Here is a 23,303-nt window from a genome sequence, read left to right on the forward strand (position 1 = left end):
TGGATACTCATTGGATTCATTTCCTCTGCGCCACGAAGGAATGTTCCAGGAAACATTGTTCTAATGATTCATCACCAACATGCTTGATGACCTTATGAAAAAGAAAATAATGACTTCCTGGTCTGAGCTTTAGCTGCTGGCTCCATGCAGTCATGAGGTTCAGGGATTAAGGCCATCGGCTCTGGGGCCAGCCTGCCTGGCTCTCCCCTGTGAGATGGTGTGGTAGCTATGTGAGTCCTTCTGCCCTTCCAGCCTCTATTTTTTCATCTGTGAGTTGGGGGCAAAGAATGTAATATCTGTTTCCCATGGTCACTGGGAGGGCTGATGCCATTGAAGTGCCTGGCACATAGTAAGCTCTGCATAAGAGATAGTTTTTTCAGTATTATTGCTTTTCCATTTGCCTCAGGAAACTTCCTCTGGACCACAGACATGGCAGCCTGTGTGAAGGAACTGGTCTTCCACCTCCTGGCAGAGCTCCTGCGCACGGTGCATGGCCTGGAGCAGAGAAAGCACCCTGCCGGCCTGTCCTCGTCCATCGCCCTCCAGCTGAACCCCTGTCTGGCCATGCTGATGGCCCTGCAGTCGGAGCTGCACAAGCTGTATGATGAGGAGACCCAGAGCTGGGTCTCAGGCAGCGCATGTGGGAGCTCAGGGGCAGCAGCGGCCACCGACCAGGGCAGGTTCTCTACGTATTTTCATGCGCTCATGGAAGGTTGCCTGGCGGTGGCCGAAGTGACCCTGCCTACCAACATGAGTGTCACCACCAGCGGGGTGACGTCAGCGACTGCCCCCAACCTCAGCGACTCGTCATCCTCCTCGTCTTCTTCCCCAGGACAGACACCACAGAGCCCCAGCCTCCTGTCCAAGAGAAAGAAAGTCAAGATGAAGCGAGAAAAGGCCTCCTCCTCCGGGAAGCGCCAGTCCTCTCGCTCAGTGGAATCGGACCCCGCCGTGCTGAGCATTGGGGGCAGCAAGCCCGAGGACATGCTGTGGTTCCATCGCGCCCTGACCTTGCTCATCATCCTCCGGCACCTCACCAGGAAGGACCCGCAGGGGCTGGGTGTGACCAGCGATGCGATCGCCGATGCCTGCCAGGCCCTGGTGGGTCCCACCGCCCACAGCCGCTTGCTGGTGATCTCCGGCATCCCCACCCACCTGGACGAGGGCATCGTCAGAGGTGCCATCCGCAAGGCCTGCAACGCCCATGGCGGGGTCTTCAAGGACGAGATATACATCCCCCTGCAAGATGAAGACCCTAAAAAGCCAAAAGACAAGGCGGAGGGTGGTGATGGCAAAGCTGAGGCGGAGAAGACCCTCGGTTTCCCCAACACAGACAGCTTGGAGGTCAGCACGTCCAGCAGCCTGACCCCCGCCATGAGCATCAGTGCCTCCGCATCCACCAGCCAGGCCTCCATCTGCAGCTCCCAGGGCATCTCACAGACGGTCAGCGACCTCTCTGCAGAACCGCTGCCCTCAGGCCTCGAGCTGCCCATCCCTGCGGGCTTGTTGGAGCCCCACGTAGTGTCCAGCCAGGAGAGCCTGGACATTTCCCTGTGCAGCACTGGCAGCCTGGGCAGCCTGGGGAGCCTGGGGGAGCCACTGGACAATGCGGAGACAGCCTCGGTGTTGGACATGGGCTCTATGTACACAGTCACGTCCCTGGACAACCAGCCCCTCGCAGCGCGCCCTATAAAAGGCTTTGCAGTCGTGGAGGTAAGCGCGCTCATGCCTTGGCAACCGCTGAAGTTATGAGCAGTTAGAATCCCCCAGGCCTCTTTAAACCTGCTGCTACTCTGTCCAGGGGACCAACTAATAGGTGATGTTGGGGGCACTCTGGGGCCTCCCTGAGGCAGCTCTTGGAAACAGCAGTGATTTATCATATTGATGATCTGTGTTTGAGGTCCCTTCTCTGAGCATGATGGCAATTCTGAGGTCAGGAAGTGATACAGTTGGTTGCTGAGCATGGGAGGGAGGGAGGCAGCCAGAAGCGCTCCAGGAGCTGACCTTGCCTGATGGGTGGCTTTATTGAGTGCTTGCCAGCTCAAGCCCCAGCAGCATCTTGTTAAGTGGCCTTGGCTTGTTTTAACCATTGCCATTGGCAGGAGGGACCCTCACTGAGCAGTATGAGAACTGGCCTGCCATTCTCTGAGTTTCAGATGACGTGCATGTTGCCAGGTTACATTTTCTCTCCAAAATCCCATGTGTTTCTTGGGCCTCCTTGTTTAGAAATCCTGCATCCTGTGTCTTCCTGTACCCTGTGTAATGGGAGTCAGGCAGGGAGTAAAAACCATCCTCCCAGGGGGTGGGATGGACTGGGAGTGTGGGGTAGTAGATGCAAACTATTCCATTTAAAATGGATAAGCAATGAGATCCAGCTGTACAGCACAGGGGACTCTATCCAGTCTCCTGGGATGGACCATGATGGAAGATAATATGAGAAAAGGTATGTATGTATATGTATGACTGAATCACTTTGATGTACAGCAGAAATTGACAGAACATTGTAAATAAACTAAATTAAAAAAATTTTTTTTAAAAGATCCTCCCCCTTAATGGAAGTGGGGAGGAGGGCACTAGAAGAGAGCTCCACACCGCCTTGCTCTCCACCCCCGTGCTCTGAAAAAAGAGCTCAAGCATCCGGTGGTTGGCCTCCCTCTATAGAATCACTTATCTGTTCACCTTCTGTCTGGGGATTTTCTTGGAGCCAAGCATGGGCTTTACTTCCTGGGCGTTTGGGTAAAACCTCAAACCTGGCCAGGGTTTAGTGACAGAGATGTCCAGTGGGGTTGCTCTCCTGCAAGTTACCGCTCTTGGCACATGAGAGGGACTTGACCAGGGAGGCCACACTCACAATGCTAGAGGGTTTCCCAAATGGGCAGGAAGGGAAGAAAGGTTGTACTTGTTGCATCACTGGTCTCTCCCCTCAAGTCCTGACCCTTTTCTTTGTTCACACAGATAAGATCCCGAGCCAAAATCGAGAAAATTCGAGCAAGTTTATTTAACAATAATGACTTGATTGGTTTGTCAAGTTTGGATGGTGAAGACGAACTGATGGAAATGTCAACGGAAGAGATCCTCACTGTGTCTGTAGTAAATCAGAGTTTGTTTGATACACAGGGGAGCCCAGGGTTAGAAGATTATTTCAATGATAAGTCAATTAAAGGTGGGTTATAGATTTTTTTTTTAATTAAGAGATTTTTTTTGAGAAGATTTAAATTTATAGAAAAAAAAATGATGGTGTTCCTATTGTAGCTCAGCGGGTTAAGAATCTGACTAGTATTCATGGATCCTGGTTCAATCCTTGGCCTTGTTCAGTGGGTTAAGGTTCCAGCGTTGCCATGAGCTGTGGTGTAAGTCACAGACGCAGTTCAGATTTGGTGTGGCTGTGGCTACAGCTCCGATTCAACCCATAGCCTGGGAACTTCCATATACTGCAGGTATGGCCATAAAAATCAGGGGGAAGAAAAACCTAGCAGAAGTTATACCCCGTCCATGCCCGATTTTCCCTGTTTTTAACATCTCACTCTACAGGGGAGCTCTGGGCATGTCACAGATTTGAGACATGATTCAGGGGGTTAGGTAAAGAGCCCAACCCTGCCCTCTCCCAGGAGAGCTGTGTGGGCTCTGAAGGCCTGTGGGGCAGGCCCTGCCGCAAGCCTGCTATTTTCAGCCAGCCAGGAGACCACCAGGAATGGCTGTGCCACAGCCTGCGTCAGCCTTGAGCATGGGCTTGCATTCAAGTCATTTTCGTCTTTTTGTCTAGTCAGGTGTCCCCTTGTTCAAGCGTATTATTTATTTTGTTCTGCTTCTGGAGCCAGCATGTCCCAAGTACATTGCTGGTAACCATTTAGTCACATGCTTGAGGACAGCTAATGCCTCACCCTTTAAAACAAATTCTTGGGAAAGAAACAGTTCCACTTCCTTTTTCACAAAGCCCCACTTTGTCACTCTCGTGGCTCCTCTGTGGAGAGGCCCTGTCCGGCTTCCCTGCTGTCATTGTTCCCCCAGGCCCAGGATCCATTGAGGCCCCTCAGAGCTGGGTCTGGCAGATCCTGAAGCCAAGAGCTCACCCCCAGCTTCACTTCAGAAGTGGAAGCAAGTTTTCTTTTCTTTTTTTTTTTTTTAATATAACTTACAGTTCTTTGCATTGTCATTTTTATTTTGTATCAGTCTCAAAATTTTTAATTTATATCCTTTTTTCTAAATACTTAATACTGTTTGAAATTTCATAATAAGAGTTGAGTTCATTTTGTTTTATGTTTTTTGAGGACAGAAATGTAATATTCAGTGGGTTTTGTTGTTGTTTCGAATTATTATCCCCCAGTCATGAAATTTTGAAATGTCCCCTCAGGCCTGGGACCAAACTGAGGTAAGTGAGGCCACAAAATTTAACGGGGCTCCAAAAAAACTCAGTAATTGAGATAAATAATATTTGAGTACAGTATTTATGAAAATCAAATTAATGCAAAATAGCCATGGTGAACAAACTATTAAAATCTTAAATAAAGACAGGATCAGTATTACTGATTTTTTTCCTTTTGCATCAGGCTTTAATATGGCTCAGCACAGTACTTCTTTTTTTTGTCTTTTTAGGGCTGCACCCACGGCACATGGAGGTTCCCAGGCTAGGGGTCGAATTAGAGCTGTAGCTGCTGGCCTACGCCACAGCCATAGCAATGCTGGATCCAAGCCGAGTCTGCAACCTACACCACAGTTCAGGGCAGCACAGTTCCTTAACCCACTGAGCAAGACCAGGGATAGAATCTGTGTCCTCTTGGATGCTAGTCAGAGTCATTTCCACTGAGCCAGGATGGGAGCTCCTCAGCACAGTACTTTTAATATTCTGCTCATCGTAGTTGTGGTTTTGGTTGGGGGGGGGGGTTTCCTTTTTGGGCACCCCGAGGCATATGGAGTTCCCGGGCCAGGGATAAAAGTTGCAACCTGGCGCTGCAGAGACGCCGCCAATCCTGTTGCGCCACAGTGAGAACTCCTCATCATGGGTATTTTGTATTAATTTTGAGCACCTGAGAGGCTGCCTCACTCTCCTTACCCTGGTTTCTGATAAGCTCCTTTATCAGAGAGTATTTGGCCCCTTTAGCTCTTAGCTGCGCACGTGGCGGTGGCTCGTTAGCATCTGTGGGGACCCTGAAGTCTTTTTCTGCCCTAATGAATGCTTCCCCGGTCCCTTCATGCTGTAATCTGCCTTTAGTTCTAGTTCCTGATTATGTTACAGTCAAGGCTTCCACATAAGGTACTCAGTCTTTTGATAACATCTTTGCCATGTTAACAGCCACAGGCATTTCGCTTGAGATTCTTTGAGTTGAGGATCTATCTTCCACCCATCTGTCTTCTCACCCTCAGCCCAGATGCCCGGGAGGCCATCTGGTTCCCCAAGCCTGGCCTGAGCTAGATGGGGCTCTGGAGCATCAAGCCCCAGAGAGCGAGGCTGAGGAGCAAGGTGAGGTGAGGGCCTGAAGAGGAAGTCAGGCTGTCTCCCAGGGGTGTGGGGGGCGGGGGAGGGGGGGACCTTGGCCAAGTGGAACCTACAGATGGGCCCTGACTGGCCCTATAGGACAGCTGAGAGCGCCTTCTGGAGCACTTGTTTGGGAACTAAAAAAATACATCTTTTTTTTCTCACGCTCATGGACAGTTTTCTAGTATCTAAGAGAACTTTTTTTTCCACCTGCTGGTTGTGCCAGTTTTGAAGTGGGTCCTCTAGTACTAACTTGTCGAACAACTTGTACTTGGCACTGAAGCAGATTGAAGCCTCTATGTCCTCTTGTTCCTTGGGGACTGTCCGTCACAGGTTGCTGAAGTTAAGGGAGGTTCAGCCTCCATAATAAAGAGACCCTACAGTATGGTGGCTCAAACCCAGTGCAAGTTTATTTCTTGCACATGTAAGAGTCCTGGATGAGCCCTGAGGTCTGCCATTCCTCGGGGCTTGTCATCTCCACGCAGCCAGTGGAGGGGTCCAGCACAGAAGAGAGCAGACTGGCCCAGGAGGGGCCCGTGAGCCACATCACGGGGCCACACCTCACAGCAGAGGAGGCTGGGTGAGTAACAGGTGTGCGTCCAGAAAGGGGAAACCGGGTAAACAGCTCATCATTGCCATTAACCACCCATTACTCATGTTCAAAAACAGAATGGTTGATAAAAAATAAATCATGCTGCAGGCTCATCCTGATGTAGCAGGTTCACAGCAGAATTGTTTGCCCTCCCTCCATTCTGTAAAGGTGAGAAGCTGGTGCCCGGGGCCAGAGAGGTGCTGACGGAGATATTTAAGAGCTGCGCCCACTCAGAGCAGATGCTGAGCCTGACGCCAGCAAAGCCCATCAAAGTGTCTGACATTTATCTTAGCAAAGAGCAGATCAACTCCCAGACACCAGGCAACCTCCTCCACCTCTTCTTCACCAATGTCCGGCCCCCTAAAAAGGTGCTGGAGGACCAGCTCACCCAGGTAGCCACCCCATCCCTGCCTTGCCTGCGCTGGGCCTCGGGTGCACCCCAGGCTGAGCCTGAGCTTCCTCCCCCTACCCCCACTCTGGTGCTCCGCAGATCCTGAGGAAGTACGGCGTGCCGAAGCCCAAGTTCGACAAGAGCAAGTACAGCAAGGCTGGGAAGGAGCAGCACCCAGGGAAGGTGGTGAGCACCAAGCGGCCCATCACCAAGCCGCCTGCCAAGGACAAGGCTGTGCTCAACAGCGTCAGGTGGGCCATGGCTCGGAAGGGGGTGCGGGCAGGGGCCATGGGCACCTCCTAGCATTCCTGGGAGGCTATTGGCACCTCTGGGGAGACGGACATCCCTGCTCTGCTCTGCTCTGCTGCCCGGGTCCTTTCCATCCTTGGCTTCCTCAACCGGAAGAGAATGTTCCATTTTATACACAAGAGTAATAAAATCTGGATGGTGCAGACTAGAAAGCAGACCGGTCTGAATTAATAAAAAATCTGAAGTGTACAGAAGTTTTTTAAAAGTCTAACTTCTTTGACCCACACTCATAATGTGTAGTTGTTGTGGAAAGACTGTGAAGTACATATATATATACAGTGAAGAAAACAGAATTGCCCCACACATGGCAACTCCATTAAACTTTTAAGTACATAACATTTTGTTTGTGCATATGTATTATTTTCTTACATTTTAAATGGCTAAAATAGTAGAATATTCAAAAGCATATCCAGGGAAAAGCCACTGCTCTTCCTCGCCATCCTTAAGCCTCCCGAGTCCCCTCCCTGAGGCTGCCAGTGTCACTTACATAGCCTTTCAGAACTCTTGTGTGTGTGCATGAGCCAATGTATGCGCACCCAGATATCAGGAAATGTACAAAATGGCTGTATCTTGCTGTTTCTTTGTTGGAGATGATCTCTTCCTCCTGAAGTTCCCCTCATAGCTCAGGGGTTAACGAACCGGACTAGATTCCATGAGGATGTGGGTTCGATCCCTGGCCTCGCTCAGTGGATTAAAGATCCAGCATTGCTGTGAGCTGTGGTGTAGGTCCCAGACACAGCTCAGATCTGGCCTTGCTGTGGCTGTGGCGTAGACCTGCAGCTGCAGCTCCAATTTGACCCCTAGCCTGGCAACTTCCATATGCCATGGTGAGGCCCTAAAAAGCAAAAAAAAAGGCCCAAAAACTTCCCCATTACTTTTTTTTAATAACTGTGTGACATTCCATATGTGGATATGTGCGCATATTTAATAGAATTTTCTTTAGATGCAAGCTTAAAAAATATGTAACTCTCAAGTACTCACAGTTGAAATTCAGATAGCGAAGTATTATCTAGCAGGAGTCTCTAGAGGAATTGTTTAAATAATTAGAGAAAGAAGTGTCTTTTTATTAATTATTTTTTTGTCTTTTTAGGGCTGCACTTGAGGCATATGGAGGTTCCCAGGCCAGGGGTCCAGTCGGACCTGTAGCCTCCGGCCTACACCACAGCCACAGCAGTGCAGGATCCAAGCTGCATCTGTGACCTACACCACAGCTCACGGCAATGCCAGATCCTTAACCCTCTGAGCGAGGCCAGGGATCGAACCCAAGTCCTCATCGTTGCTAATTGGGTTCATTACCCACTGAGCCACGACAGAAACTCCATTTTTTATTAATTTATATAAATGGTGCTTTTAAGTCAGTACTGTCCCATAGAACTTTCTGTGATGATGGAAATCTGCTATCTCTCTGTCTGCTGTTCATCATAGTAGCCACTAGCCACATGTGGCTACTGAGCCCTGGAAATGAGGCAGTTACCACCAAGTCACTGAACTTATAGTTTTACTTTAAACTTAAGTAGCTACATCTGGTAAGTGCCTACTTCTTGGGCAGTACAGTTCTGAAGTATGTAGAAAGAGTAAGTTTGAAAAGTGTCTCTACGAGATTTTTTCACATTTTAAAACATCAGTTTATCCTCATAATTTGCCCAGGAAACTTAATCAGAACAAAGCTGATCTTGGAAGTTCCTACTGTGGCTCAGCGGTAATAAACCTAACTAGTATCCATGAAGACGCAAGTTCGATCCCTGGCCTTGCTCAGTGGGTTAAGGATGCAGTCAGTGTAGGTTGCAGATATGGCTCGGATCCTGCATTGCTGTGGCATAGGCTGGCAGCTGCAGCTCTGACTCGAGTCCTAGCCTGGGAACCTCCATATGCCACAGGCAAGGTCCTGAAAACCAAAAAAAAAAAAAAAAAAAAAAAAAAAGAACAAAGCTGATCTTGACTGCAGCCCTATCTGAACCATCAGCCATAGTTGGGGAAAGGTAAGCTAGTGCCTGGTGAGGGTCTGCATTCCCTCCACCAGGAGGAGGTTAGGCATGAGGAGTTCTGATTCCAGCACTTTGGTCCACAGCAGGACTGCCTTGAGTGAGAAGAAGCCCACTGTGAAGCCAAAGTCACCGGAAAAGAGCAAGCCAGACGAAAAGGACCCAGAGAAGTCACCCACCAAAAAACAAGAAGGTGAATCAGCACCTTGGGCCTGATGCAGGCTCAGGGCTGCTTCCAGCCTGGAGACAGGCAGCCCAGCCTGGGAACCAGCCCCTTTGCTTTTCCCCTGACCGCCTGGCTCCCTCGGGTTGTAGTTCAGGCAGGGCAGCCCTGCCCAAGACACAGGAGATCTTCCTGGCCGCCAGCTCTGCTGAGGTCAAAATATCATCTCCAAGAAATTCCACATGCCTCAGGGAAGAATAGATGATTATGACTGAAAGTAAAGATTGGAAATCTGCTCAGAAATTGTCTTCCAGAAGGTACTTACCTGAGGCCTTGGAGCTACTTTCCTAAAGGCCCAAGCAGAGTTGGAGAAAGCCATTCTCATTATCACAAAAATTGTTTACTAAGTCAGGACTGTTTCTAAGATGCTGGAAAGACAGGACTGTGGGCGAGTGCTGCACCACTTGGTGACCAGCCCAATGATGTGAGGCTGCAGCTCAGAGGCCCGGTCTGGTCAGGGGATATGCGTGTCCTTGAGCAGTGGGGGAAGACGGCTTATTAACAGACCCTGGAGTGATGACGATGGGAGACTGAAGGGGAGTTGGATGAACAGGGTCCCAAAAGAGAGGGTATGAGGAGAGCTTGTGGTGAGGCCACCTCCCTCCAGATTCCTGACACTGACCATTTTCCCATCAGTCCCTGAGGAAAAGTACCTGACCTTGGAAGGATTTCACAAGTTTGTTATTGACCGGGCCAAGCAAGACATCCGTAGTGTCTGGAGGGCGATTTTATCCTGTGGTTACGATCTTCATTTTGAGAGGTAAGAGGTTGTCTCTTAGCCCAGCAGATATCTTGTGTGAAAATTGTTCTCGGCCATTAGGTGCACCCCTGGGAAATTACGTCCTGGGTAGCCATTCTGTCTAGCCTGTTCTTAATGCCTATTGAGTTATTTTCTAATTTTTCATCATTGTTAAAGCGGGTATTCTAACCCATTTGAAAACAAACCATGTTCCAGACGGCAGAAGTTCACCGTCTCACAGTTCTGGAGGCTGGAAGTCCAAGATCAGGATGTCAACGGGGTGGTTTTTCCGGAGGGCTCCTTGGCTTGTGGATGTCCACCTTCCTGCTGAGTGTTCACTCAGCCTTTCCTCTGTGTTCCTGTGGCCCTAGTGTCTCAACCTCTGCTTATGAGGACGCCAGCCCTATCGGATTGGGGCCCCATCCTATGACCTTCTCTAACCTAATTAGCTTTTTAAAGGCCCGGTCTCTGAATACAGTCACATTGGGGGTTAGAGCTTCAGCATATGAATTAGCAGGAAGGGGGCATTTCTTCAGTCCTTAACAAGGATAATTTCTTCCTCCAAAGAGTCTGTTTTGTTTGGAGTTGCTCTTTCTCTCCCAGTCTTCACTACCCTCTCTCCCTTCCAGGCAGGAGGATGACAAGGTCACTGGTCACCCAGCCTCCAGGGCCAAACAAACATGCTTCCCCCTTTCTAGCTGTAAGTGAATCCCAAGCAGGCCAAAAGAAACCTCCCTGCCCCTCCCTCTAGCTCTCCCCAGCAAGATGCACTGGTCCTCAGAAAAGGAACTGCTGCCAGAAGCGTGCCTTTTTTGAAGCCTCATTCTCAGAGTTGAGAAATTGTTTACTGCTTGGCACCAGCATTTTGTACCTTCATTGAAGGCTCAGAGTCGCTGCCCAGATGGGCCTTGGATCGTGGTGGCTGAACCAAGTTCTCTGACTGGTTTTAGAAAGCAGTGAGAGACATGACTTTGAGGGGTTTTGTTAAAAGTAGAATCACCTCTTTTAAATGAGAAATTGCATTCTAAATGAGAAGGGAACAAATTGGACTGCAAACTAGTTCCAAGGTGACACACTAAAAATAACAGCTGGAAGGGATCATTCACGTGAGTTATGGGGCCACTGGAAGGGGCTGTGAGGGGGCCCTCCCCACAGAGGGGATCCCCTTCTGAAGGAGACTAGGTCTCTCGGAGCTCTTCTTGGGTAGGACAGAGGTGGCCTGTGGTGGAGAGCCTGGCGCCAGCCCCCCCCCAAGATAGGTCCCCCCAAGATAGGTGTGATACGCCCTGCGGCGTGTGGGCCACTCGAAGTGCCATGGGCTCTGGAACTAGAGGCACTTGTTCTCCGACCCCTCCACCCCCCACCCCGTACCTGCCCTTCTTGGGTTAATAATACAGTTTGTGGAGGAAGGACATACACACTCAATAAAAGCTTCCTGCCGTTTATACAAATGCAAAGGAGACTTCTAGTGCTTCTGTGCCCAGTGGTAATCACTTTGAAATGTTGGAGTAAACACTCTCCCAGCATTTTTCTGAGAGTAGGTTTTTTTCAATACTGTAGAGTGAAATCAGTTGGCTTTTCTCATTTTTCCACATCATTCAGTACCGTTCCACCAGAGGACCTTAGTGGCTGCCTAGCAGCCCATTGTTCGGGGTGAGTACTTTACATCCAGTGCTGCAGCCCTCCAGACGCAGCTCTGCCTGCCTGTTCAGGCAGCTCTGTAGGTGAACCCTGGGGTGGGGACCTGGGTAAAGGATGATGGCTAGAGCAGCACCAGCAGCTGGCACTTGCTGTGCCCTCAGAAAGTGCTGGGCAATGTGCCCTGTGCACCACAGGCATCCTCTTGGCGTGAGGCCGTGCTATGGCCAGCTCCATTTGATAGATGAAGAAACTGAGGCTCAGGAAGTAGGTGTGCTTTATAGCCTATTCTCACCCAAGGACTCCAGAGCCCCATCTTTACTGCTAAAACCCTGCTTCCCACGGACAAGAGGGAGCCCTTTGCCATCCCCCAGCCTGCTTGGCCTGTCCCTTGTGAAAGGAGCTCTCCTGTCTCTGGTCCCCTGCAGTCAGCATCTTGGCTGAGCACCAGGCAAGCCCTGGGAGACGAGGCTGCCCTATGAACCACCTCTGGGAGCTGCGACCTGGCTCTAGAGGAGCCCAGCGGTCCCCGGCGCCACCCCACCTTGCCTCTCCCCACCCCAGGTGCGCCTGCATCGACGTCCGGCACGCACATAAGGCCTCCAGGAAGTGGACTCTGGAGATGGACGTGGCGCTCGTGCAGTACATCAACCGGCTGTGCCGCCACTTGGCCATCACGCCTGCACGGCTGCATCCCCACGAGGTGTATCTGGACCCCGCAGACGCTGCCGACCCCAGGGTGGCCTGTCTCTTGAGTACGTGACCCCAGGGATGCCTTTCAGGGACCCTCCCTGGGCTGCCCTGTGGGGGCCGCCCCACTATGGGGCAGGGTGTTTAGAAGGACCGGGTGCCCTTTACACATCCATTCAGTAAATCCTTAGGAACACCTGCCCTGGATCAGGTGGATAAAAAGGAGAAAGACAAGAAGCTGTGATTGTGGCCAAATTAATGTGTATGAGGCCTTATGATGTGCTCATCGCAACCCAGCCAAGAGCAGATGGTGAATTTAGGCAAAAAATGCTCCCAGCGTTGCTCTCATGTTTGGAGAAGAGATGTGTGTGAGGGCGGGCAGGTCAAGTCAGGAGCCAGTGTCAGTTTCCCAGTTCTGATGTACGATATCACATGGGGGAAGCTGAGTGGAAGATACAGGACTCTTTGTGCCTTTTCTGCAACTTTCTATAAGCCTGTAATTATTTCAGGATTAAAAGTTAAAAATAATTTGGTACAAAGCCCTGCATATGCAAAGCACTGGCATAGCCCTAGAGTCCGGCTGAGTGGACCCTTGAATTCCTTAGGAGTCCAGGCCTCATCCATTGCTTCCACTCAGCACAGCCTCAGGGAAGTGGGGTCCCTGCTCCCTCACGATCAGCCTCTCTGGGTCCCAGGGATAAAACCCACCACAGGAGGGGAGTTCCTGTCCTACGTAGCGCAGCAGAAACAAATCCGACTAGGAGCCATGAGGTTGCGGGTTCGATCCCTGGCCTCACTCAGTGGATTAAGGATCCGATGTTGCTGTGAGCTGCAGTTTAGGTTGCAGACGTGGCTCGGATCCTGCATGGCTGTGGCTGTGGTGTAGGCAGCAGCTGCAGCTCTGATTTGACCCCTGCCTGAGAACCTCCATATGCCATGGGTGCACCCCTAAAAAAGCACGCGCACGCGCGCGCACACACACACACACGAGCCTCGTTCCACTTGAAGTGCCCACTCTGGGGCCCTCCCTGTGACCTGGCCTCCTGAGCTGCTTGCACGTGGGGATGCCGTGCTGAGCCCCACCTGACCTCCCCTCATGCCCCACAGACATGCCCATCGAGAGCCTGCGCCTGCGCTTCGCCCTGCTGCAGTCCCTGAACACCACGCTAGAGACCTTCTTCCTGCCGCTGGTGGAGCTGCGCCAGACACCCATGTACACCCACAGCATCGCCGCCCTGCTGCAGGAGGCCAAAGGTTGGTGTCCGGGCCTCCCAGACATCCCCACACCCAACCTGGAGCAGAGGTTCTACCCAAGAGCAGTTACTTTAGTTATGCTCTGAAAAAAAATGTGCTTCGAAAAAATAAATGTACCTAACAGAGCTTTGAGACTATTTAGAGATGTATAAAGTTAAAGCTTTGACTCGCGGGCTGTTCCCCACATCCCTGAATCCTGGAGACGACCAGACAAATGAGTCTGTCCTTCCAGACTTCTCTGTTCACATACAATAGACACACATTTTTCCATTTTTTTGTTCATCAAAAACTGGGTATCCTGTTGTACATTCTGTTCCACGGCCCTGCTTTGCAGGTCCCTGCATGTCCAGCGGCACAGAGCCTCCCTGCCTTACTGTCCAGAGTGCAGGTGCCATATCCTTACTGATAACACACCTCGGTGGTTTTTAGTTTTGGCTGTTCCAGAAACTGCCACAGCAAAACCTCGTTTTTTGTGGATTTGGGTTTGTATTCCTGGAAGCCAGGTGTCTCCAGGTGTGACAGGATCCAGTGGTTTCATTCTGTGCTCATGTTTGGGTAAAATGACTCTCCCTCCAGTGGCATGTCCCATCCCCCCAACCCTCACCCCAGGGGCCAGCGGCTGCTCCAGGAGAGACCGGATGGACCCACAGGGGACAGCGTGGCCTCCTCTGGGCCTCAGGGTGACCAGGAAGGAAGAGAAGCCGCCCCATCCCAGCCTCTCTCCCACATTCCTCCATCAGGGCTGATCTTTTATGACACGAAGGTGACGGTCATGAATCGAGTGCTGAACGCCACTGTGCAGAGGACGGCTGACCACGCGGCGCCAGAGATCACTCTGGACCCTCTGGAGATCGTAGGAGGTGAGATTAGCTACACAAGCCAGAAAATGCAGGCAGTGGTGCTTAAACTAGTTGATTTCTCTCACATTAGAAGCCTGTAGAAGAGGGCAGTCCAGGGCAGCTCTGGCTGTCCCTCGTGGGTGCTGCCACTCCTGTTGTCCTGCCGTGTGTCCCATCGTCCCATTGTTTGGCTTCCCGCTTCCAGTCATTCCACAGCGCCCCTTGCCGAGCAGCGGGGGGGGGGGGGGGGGGGGGAGGGGGAGGGGCAGCGGCACAGGCCACGCCTCCGCGGGGGGCAGGGCGAGAGAGTGGGCTTTCTTCTGGCCCTGCAGCTGCTAAAATCAGGGCTCTGGCCCCAAAGAGGGGAAGCTGGATACTGGGAAGGCAGCTGGAGTCTTTGCCACGGCCTGTGCAGACAGACGTCAGGAGGGCGAATGAGAGGAGCCCGCTGAGGTGGGAGGCTCACCCAGACTCACGGAAGGATGGGGGGGGCGATCCCCGGAGAACAGGGAGGGTGGGCCCCTTGAGGGACCCACAGGCAGAGGCAGGAAAGATCCAAAGATGTTCCAGGAGCAGAGAGCAGGCAGGAGCTGGGCTGGGTGAGGGGAGGGGGGGGCGGGGCTGGGAGGTGAGAGGCGCCCCGAAGGTTTCAGCTCTTCATCTCTCTCTTCCAGGGGAGATCAGAGCCTCTGAAAACTCCTACTTCTGCCAGGCGGCCAGGCAGCTGGCCTCGGTGCCATCTTCCCAGCTTTGCGTCAAACTGGCGAGTGGCGGTGACCCCACCTATGCCTTCAACATCCGCTTCACTGGGGAGGAGGTCCACGGCACCAGTAAGTGGCGGCCCCGCCGGGGCCTCTTTCAGCCAGTTCAGGATGGAGGCTGTGTTCAGAAAGTAAAAATTTCTGGGGTAATTTTTAGCCTAAAGATCTTACCCATTAGCAACAGTAGAGCCCCACCCTTATTATCGCGCTCTGCCCAGAAGCCAGGTCTGCCCTAGAGTGACCCTCTGTCCAGGCTCCCCAAACCCAGCCCCTCAGACTTGCCCTGTTCCCTGGGGATCTCGCGCCCCCTGCTGGTCGGTGACTTCAGCGCAGCACCTTCCAGGCTGTGGTCAATGCTAGGGGTGCGTTTCTTGCCGAGTGGACCTGGGAGAGATGCCCTCACCGTGGACTGGACTTCTTTTCCAGGAAGACCCCCCTGGCTGAGGGGTTGAGATAAAATCTTGTATGTGCCCCATGAGAGACAGGGGTTTGAGGAGCCTGTGATCAAAATGGCACCTTCTGACATCTCACGCTGCAGGGATGAGGAATGGCCACTCAGAAAACGTTCCCTGGGGATCCTTTCAGTCAGATTAGCCCAGACACTCAGAAAATCCTCTCACGCTGGATGGGGGAAGAAAGTTCCTCTTCCGGTAGCCGCACCGGGCTGAGAACACTGTTGGGGCTGCTCTGTCTCCCATCCCGCCCTCATCATGCGGCCTCTGGGCACACCTCAGAGAATAGCTCTGTTCACTGAGACACCAGGCTCAACACCTTAACGCTCCTAATGACACCAGCTCTGTCCCGCTTTGCAGATGGGGAAACTGGGGCTCCACAAAGTTAAGTAGCTTTCCCAGGGTCAGGGGGCTCACTGGGGTTCAAACCCAGGTCTGTCCAGTTCCAAAGCCCAGCCCTTGATGGCTTCAGGAGACAAGAGTCTCCTGCTTTTCTCCTGGAACCGAGTGAAGGCCAAGCCCTGACATCTCCCCAGCCAAGTCCTCCCCGTGGGTCTGACCAAGCGGTATGTGCACAGCTGTTCTCATGCCTCAGGACACCAATGGGGATGCACAGGGGAGAGCAAGGGAGCCCCAGCCATAGAGAAGAGTTTTGCCAAAAACCCAAAGGCAGGTTTGGAGTGGCAGCAGGAGAGGAGTCGATCACTGCCCACTGCCCTTCGCCTGTGTCATGCATCCATCCGTGTAGTTATACACACACTGAATGCACACTGAGGTCCCGGGCTTGGCTGGACACAGTTCTGAGTGAAATGGAGCCCTGCTTCCAGCCCAGCACAGGAGGCAAACATGGGTCCTACAAGCCCTCAGCATCATTGTCAACTTGCAACTGTGATAGGTGTCCCACATAGGGCCTGCCTTTGATCTCACTCAATCCCTGAAACCAGCCTGGAGGTCGGGACAGTCACTGCCCGCCTTTGGGAGATGAGGGGCTGAGGCTGGCTCCAGCAGGAACGTGATTCCCAGGAATCGCCCAGCTCATCAGTGGCTCTGTGTTCTCCCAGCCCTCAGCGAGTTCTCTTTCTAGGCCACTGAAGCCTGGGTCAGGGGTGGGGGGCAGAGGCGCTGACGTTCCTGATGGGGACAGGGCCTACAGGCAGGGAAGGCTGATGGGTCCCTGTCTATCGTGTAGGCGGTTCCTTCCGCCACTTCCTGTGGCAGGTGTGCAAAGAGCTGCAGAGCTCCTCACTGTCCCTCCTCCTGCTGTGCCCCAGCTCCGCCGTCAACAAGAACAAGGTAAGACACCAGGCCCCGGCAGCTGCGGCTAGTGTTCCCCCCGCCCCCCCGGCAGTCAGCTCCCTGGGAGCAGTGGCTCGCCAGGTGCATGGCCTCGTCAGCTTGGTGCTTCACCAGCCTTCCTGGTCTGGGCAGGGCCTCCCTTTGCAGTGGTTCCCTCCTGCCTGCCATGGGTCACGTGAGCCTGGGACACATGTTCCTGGGGCCAGTAGAGGCACAGGTGGGTCAGCTCACGCGTGCCTCCACTTTCAGGGGAAGTACATCCTGACCCCAAGCCCCATCACCTACGGGGAGGAGCAGCTGCTGCACTTCCTGGGCCAGTTGCTGGGAATTGCAATTCGAGCAGATGTCCCTCTTCCCCTGGACCTCCTGCCCTCCTTCTGGAAGACGCTGGTAGGGGAGCCCCTGGACCCTGACCAAGACCTGCAGGAAGCAGACATCCTCACCTACAATTATGTCAAGAAATTTGAGAGTGTAAGTAAAAAACACATTTTTTTCTAGGGGACAGCAGGACCCCAGAGCAGTGGCCTGCCATTCTGCTTAGGCCTCTGTGGCCCCCCTGGGGACTGACAGGGACCTCCCAGAGAACATGAGGGAGCATGAGGCACATCTACTGGCGAGGCTTGCCTCACGGGGCCCGGAGCCCCTGGCCTCCCTCCTTTACCATCTGCCCCACCTCGTAAGGACACAGGGGGAAGGGGCCCCCACAGCAGAGGGAGCAGAGGTGTTGGGTGGGAACTGCTCCACGCAGAGCTGGTTTCACTTTTAAGAGCTTCGTTTCGGGGCTTCACTAAGGGCGCAGGAGATCAGCTCTGGGGCATCACCTAGGCAGAGCGCTGGGAACACAGCACTTGTTCCCTCTCCTGAGGCCTGAAGAAGGCTGCTCTCCATGGGGGACAACTGCTGAAGGAAGTGCCAGCTGGTGGGCCTCCGTTGACACAGACGTGAAGGCCCTCTGAGGGGCCCCCAGTACCTGCTCTCTGTAATCCCCACAGCTGCCACTTGGGGGAGCCAGCATGTGGGAGCAGCTGAGCCAGGCGCCTGGCGAGCAGCGGGCGTTGCAGCACAGACAGGGCTGACGTGAATTGTCTGAAGGGTCAAAGCAGGACACCCCCCGTGGACTGGGGATTTATGAGTCGTTCCCAGCCACTGCTGTGAGAAGTCCTCAGGAGCTGTGGGTGGCAGCAGAGGCCTGAGACTGGCAGGGCCTCTAAGATAGTGTCCGAATAAACAAATGAAAACAAAACAAAACAAAAAAGCTGGTGTCCAGGCAGACAGTCCAGCCAAGGCTTCTGTCTGGGGAGGACAGGCAAGCCGGGATACAGAACCATCTTGGGGAGGGGAGAAGGAGGAGGCACAGAAACCAGAAAGAAACGCCTTGAACTTGTCAGGGGTGCCCGCTGTCATCACCACCCCAGAGCCGCAGGCTTTTCCGCTGGGTCAGTTCCTATCCTCTCCTCAGTAGCCCAGCATGCTCATCAGGGTCTTGTGAACCCTAAATTTCCATCAATGGGGTGCCGATGCTAGAGAGGTGGCCCACATACCTCACACAAGGGGAATCAAGTCAGGGCCCTCTGAGGACAGAAACCCCAGCTCAATCCAGATGAGAAACTTTTTTTTTTTTCTTTTTAGGGCCACACCCGTGGCATATGGAGGTTCCCAGGCTAGGGGTCAAATGGGAGCTGCAGCCGCTGGCCTACACCACAGCCACAGCAATGCGGGATCCGAGCCACGTCTGCCACCTACACCACAGCTCATGGCAACACTAGATTGTTAACCCACTGAGCAAGGCCAGGGATCGAACCTGCATCCTCATGGAGACCATGTTGGATTCTTAACCTGCAGAGCCACAACGGGAACTCCCCCCACACATACCTTTTTTTTAAATGATTCACTCTTAAAAGTACAGATGCAGATTTGGCTCTAGGGCAGAATCCAGGTACCTCCATGATGCTGTCAATGACTGATCTCAAGATGGCACCCACCTTCAGCCGTGCCCAGTTGGGGTGGCTGTAATTTGGGTCCCATTAGCCAGGCCTGGGTCATGTGCCTAACCTTCAAGTCATGGCAAGGCTGACAGGCCAGGCCTCTGCCATCTACCCACTCACAGTGGCCACGGTAGCCCCTACCCAGGCAGTACCTGGTGTTTGCCCAACTGGGTTGGGGTTCCATCTTCCGGGGGCCTGGGTCAGTCTGGGTCAGCCTCGCTCTGCTCTGCCCTCCAGATCAATGACGAGATTGAGCTGGAGGCCCTGTGCGCCGAGATCGCCTCCCAGCACCTGGCCACCGAGAGCCCCGACGGGCCCAACAAGCCCTGCTGCCGGTTCACCTACCTGACCATGACGGGCGAGGAGGTGGAGCTGTGCAGCCGCGGCCGGCACATCCCTGTGGCGTGAGTGTGCGGCCTCGGTTGGGCCGAGTGGCTCTCACCAGGGGGAGGATGTGGGCTGGACCGTGGGCCCCGGGAGAGCTGGTGGAACATCTTCAGTGGCCGGGCTGAGGCGGTGGACCCAGAGCAGAGGGGAGTCACTGAGCTGCCAGGCCCGGGAAATCCAGGTAGCAGTCTGGGGTCCTCTGGCGCCAGAGCAGCCTCTTGGGCATCGTCCCTCACCGCGTCCCCCGTGGCCCGCAGGTGGGAGAACAAGGACATCTACGCGGCCACCATCCGGAGCCTGCGGCTGCGGGAGCTGCAGAACGTGGAGTGCGTGACGGCCGTACGGGCGGGGCTGGGCTCCATCATCCCCCTGCAGCTGCTCACCACGCTCAGCCCGCTGGAGATGGAGCTGCGGACGTGCGGCCTCCCCTACATCAACCTTGAGTTCCTGAAGGTCGGTGGCAAAGCCGGGCTGGGCTGGGCTGGGCTGGCAGGCATGTCTGCAGTGGCCCGTCACATGTCACAGTACTTCCTCTGTCCCCCTCCTGTCGGGGGGAGCTGTGCTCACTCCCATCTCACTGTAAGAGAGTCACTTGCCAAGGTCACCCAGCCAGGAAGCAGCAGAGTCAGACCTCAGACCCAGGTCCCCTGCCTCCAGAGCCCATGAATGAACCCCCAGGCTCAGGTGGCATATTCTTGCCAAGCCCCCTCCACTCCTCACCCTGGCCCATGCCAGCCGGGGACCTTGCCAGGTGACTTCACCTCTAGTGGGAATGGTGACAGGACCTACCCAGTGAGTTTCATTTTAGTGTACTGAGGTGTGTGTGTGTTACACAGAGGCGGTAACATAGTAGAGCCCCTGCTCCGGGCCTCCTGTGTAGGCTGGTCACACAGACAGCCGCTGCCTCTGTGGACCTTGTCATCCTGGCAACTCGCTGTGTCCCACGGCCGTGTTTCCCTGCGGCACCCGCTCCGGGTTCTGGCCCACTGCAGGCCGGCTCACATGTGTGGGCCTTTCTTCCCCAGGCCCACACCATGTACCAGGTGGGGCTGATGGAGACAGACCAGCACATCGAGTTCTTCTGGGGGGCACTGGAGATGTTTGCCCAGGAGGAGCTGTGCAAGTTCATCAAGTTTGCCTGCAACCAGGAGCGCATCCCATTCACCTGCCCCTGCAAAGACGGGGGCCCTGACACAGCCCATGTGCCCCCGTACCCGATGAAGATCGCCCCCCCGGATGGCACAGCAGGTACTGGCCTGACCTTCCCTGGTCATGTTCCAAGTGGGGATACATAGGCCCTTCTGTTTGGACCTGGGGTTGCCAGGCCCTGTGGAGGAGGGAACGACAGACAGGGACCTGAACACCAAAGCCCAAATAGAAATGAGGGCGAGGCGCGGGCGGGGAGAGGGAGCCTACGGGTCCTGGGCGTCCCAAACCCGACCTTTGCCAAGGGGCAGCATAGGCCTGATGTTGACATATCGTTGGAAATTTTAAAAGGCTTAAAATCCAGAAATGTTTTAATCTGCCAACTTTCTTCATGGTGCAAAATGATTAAATGTAGAAAATTCCAAGCAAAATGCTTTGCTAGCCAAACCAACCTGCCTGCAGCCAGATTCTGCCCAGAGGTCAGCCCCGTGCTGCCTGTGCTGTACGTACAGCGGCTGCCTTTTCCTCCCGAGTCTCCTCCTGCCCCGCCCCAGCCTCCCAGGCCTTCACCCGCTTCCCGCTGGGCTTGGGGTGAGCTTGGAGCCGTGCAGAGAGGCAAACCTGGAGGCAGAGGGCCCCGCCAGGCCTCCCCGGGACCCGGGCCCTCACACTGGCCCGATGTCTCTCCTGTAGGTTCCCCAGACTCTCGCTACATCCGCGTGGAGACCTGCATGTTCATGATCAAGCTTCCCCAGTACTCCTCTCTGGAAATCATGCTGGAGAAACTTCGTTGTGCCATTCACTACCGCGAAGACCCCCTGAGTGGCTGAGGGGACGGAGCCCGAGCTAGGCCGTCACCGAGACACCGCTCTGCCGGCTTGGGAAGCCTGCCGCTGTGGGCACGTCCCTCCGGGGCCCTGTGTGAGGAGTTGGCGACATTTTGCTTTTCTGAACTTTTGTCCACATTCCAGGGCTTCCTGGAAGACTTGACCTTATGTATTTGTACGTTTCGTGATGGGTTGGTTCTTTTGCTACCTTGTTTGTGGTATGTTTGTAGGATAGTTTAGTTCCCAGACAGCTCGTGTCTCATTTGATCTTCCTGGACATTTTCCCTTCGTGGCCACTGGATTTGGATGCCCTGAGGCCCCAGTTGGTTCCACATCATAGAAGCACCCAGCAGGAAGCTGGTAGGGAGACGCCCTCAGTTCCCAGAGCCTCCGGTTCTGTCTGCAGAGCATCTCCACGGACAAGTCTGTGGCCCACCCTGCCCTGCTGCCTCGAGCTGGATGTGGCTCCCGCAGGCCTCCTTCCAGCTTGAAATGGTTGGGCCAGTTAGCAGAACACAGGAGACACACACAGGGAGCTTTATGTGTTCATCTTCCTGCTTTAGAACCTTGTTTATGGTCTGGGTTTTTCTGAGCAAAAGCCCACAGTGGTCCCCCGCCCCTTCCCACTCAGCCCTCTCTGCTCTCCGTCAGTTCCGGGCCCCGGGCTGACAGTCTCCCACTGAGCAGCGCTCGGAGCAGAAGACCAGAAGGTTCCTTCCTGACCTTAGTTCGCAGAGCCAGGCCAGGTGCACCCCAGCTCAGGAGTTGAGAGGACCCTCCCCCTGGAGTTGGACAGTGCTCAAGCGGGGGCCTTTTTCTAAGACCCTGATTGAACAGGGAAGCAAGCACATGATCGAAGCCTCCCCCACTTTTGTATTCAGAAACGGCCCTTCCTCACTGTGGTGGTGTTGGTGTGAAGAGCAGCGGAGAGGGCCACACCCCATTCTAAAAAGAGCTGTCTGAGGTGCTCTGCTCCACCTGGGGTCGACTTCAGTGGCTGAGACCTTCAAGTCCAGGTGGAGACCCCGGGGGGCCTTCCGCCCCTCTGGCCAGACCCACCCAGTGCCCCCCTCCCTGCCCCATGTGAGTGTGTGCCAGGGCTGAGCTGCTGCAGGCTCACCCACTGCCCCAGTGCATCTGTGCCCGAGTAGGTCTTGGTCCATTGGTACTTTGTTCGAGAGCAGCATATGCCATCCTGTTGGACACTGTCATTTTGGGCCTTGCCAGTTCTCACAGAATCGCATCACTGTATTTATTGTATAATATTGTGAATATCGGAAGTTCTGAGCGAGTGCTGTCTAGAAAGAAGGCTTTGGAGTGTGAATGCTGGTGAGGGGATTTGCGCCTCCTTTCTCTGCTGTGGCCCTGGCCTGCTGAAAAAATGTGTGGATTTTAGAGTTTGAGCCATTAGCATCCATCTCCTCCCTATTGTTCTTATGAAATGCATTAAGGACCAGTATAGAAGAATTCCCCAACCTAAGGAAAAATAACTCTGGATGAATTGTTCCAGTTGCATCAGTTACATTTGATGCAGGATCAGTCAGGTCTGGAGGCGAGTGCCTGCCAGCAGCTTCCCTGTGTGGACCAGTGTGGTCAGCTACTGCCTTCTGGGGCCATACCCCCCATGACTGGGGGTCACGCCAGGATGTAGTCCTGACAACAAGGATCCTCTTATTTCATTTCTGCAAAATGAAAGAGCCTTTGGATTTACTAGCAGAGTTTTTTCCTCCTTGTATTTTTAAATCTTGGTTTCCCCCATCCTTCCCATCCCTTGAATGGACTCAGAATTGTCAGCTACCTCCCCAGGAGGGGTTTGGGAAGCTTCTGATGGCCCATCAGTTGACTAGACGACAGCTGTGAGTTAAGAGGTCTGCTGCTAACACGACGGCTTCTCCCAGAGAGCACATGGAGGTCCAGACAGATCCAGACCTTGGCCCTAAAAAAAAAAACGTGTGCTGTAAAGTTACTTGATGTATATTTATTATAATTATTTATGGTTGCATTTAACAAACTTTTCATTCAACTTGATGCTATTTACACCATTGCTGTGTAAAGGAAGCCCACGACAGGAAAAGTTGCACCAATAAATAATCTTCATCTAATTTTGATTTACCTTAAGACTTGTGTGACCATCTACTCTTGCTGAGAAGAGTTGAGGGCCAACATGCTTTGGTGGCTCTGATACTTGAGGGTCACCAAGAGGCTAGGAATTAAAAGTGTTTTCAATTCTTATGGTCTCCTTACACTGGATGTGATTCTTACTCCTTTATCATTCTGAACTACCCATTTACACACTTGACCCCATGACTCTCTAGTTTT

The 23,303-nt window shown here is 53.4% G+C and overlaps 1 protein-coding gene across 8 annotated transcripts in view; it reads left to right on the forward strand.

The window, feature by feature from the left end:
- The window catches only part of HECTD4 (HECT domain E3 ubiquitin protein ligase 4), a 211,478-nt gene extending 188,392 nt beyond the window's left edge, over window positions 1–23,086 (forward strand). For 4 of the 8 annotated variants that reach the window (XM_005657322.4, XM_013990365.3, XM_005657324.4 and 1 more), the window contains exons 61-76: window positions 407–1,713; window positions 2,956–3,163; window positions 6,234–6,457; window positions 6,556–6,707; window positions 8,834–8,940; window positions 9,607–9,730; window positions 11,912–12,102; window positions 13,145–13,291; window positions 14,032–14,151; window positions 14,805–14,960; window positions 16,533–16,636; window positions 16,889–17,110; window positions 18,862–19,028; window positions 19,269–19,464; window positions 20,037–20,259; window positions 20,851–23,086. In XM_005657322.4, the coding sequence (XP_005657379.1) occupies window positions 407–1,713; window positions 2,956–3,163; window positions 6,234–6,457; window positions 6,556–6,707; window positions 8,834–8,940; window positions 9,607–9,730; window positions 11,912–12,102; window positions 13,145–13,291; window positions 14,032–14,151; window positions 14,805–14,960; window positions 16,533–16,636; window positions 16,889–17,110; window positions 18,862–19,028; window positions 19,269–19,464; window positions 20,037–20,259; window positions 20,851–20,987 (3,785 nt within the window). In that variant the 3' untranslated portion in view covers window positions 20,988–23,086. Of the gene's footprint in view, window positions 1–406; window positions 1,714–2,955; window positions 3,164–6,233; window positions 6,458–6,555; window positions 6,708–8,833; window positions 8,941–9,606; window positions 9,731–11,911; window positions 12,103–13,144; window positions 13,292–13,900; window positions 14,152–14,804; window positions 14,961–16,532; window positions 16,637–16,888; window positions 17,111–18,861; window positions 19,029–19,268; window positions 19,465–20,036; window positions 20,260–20,850 lie in introns of all 8 variants that reach the window. The other 4 variants (XM_005657323.4, XM_084995514.1, XR_014826914.1 and 1 more) reach the window with 3 other exon arrangements.
- Window positions 23,087–23,303: the final 217 nt, after the last annotated feature.

This window comes from Sus scrofa, chromosome 14 (genome assembly GCF_054392235.1).
Source record: "Sus scrofa isolate SSC_HxYL_T2T_F1_AM1 chromosome 14, Sscrofa_HxYL_maternal_Yorkshire_Landrace_v2.0, whole genome shotgun sequence".
Lineage (NCBI taxonomy): Eukaryota > Metazoa > Chordata > Mammalia > Artiodactyla > Suidae > Sus > Sus scrofa.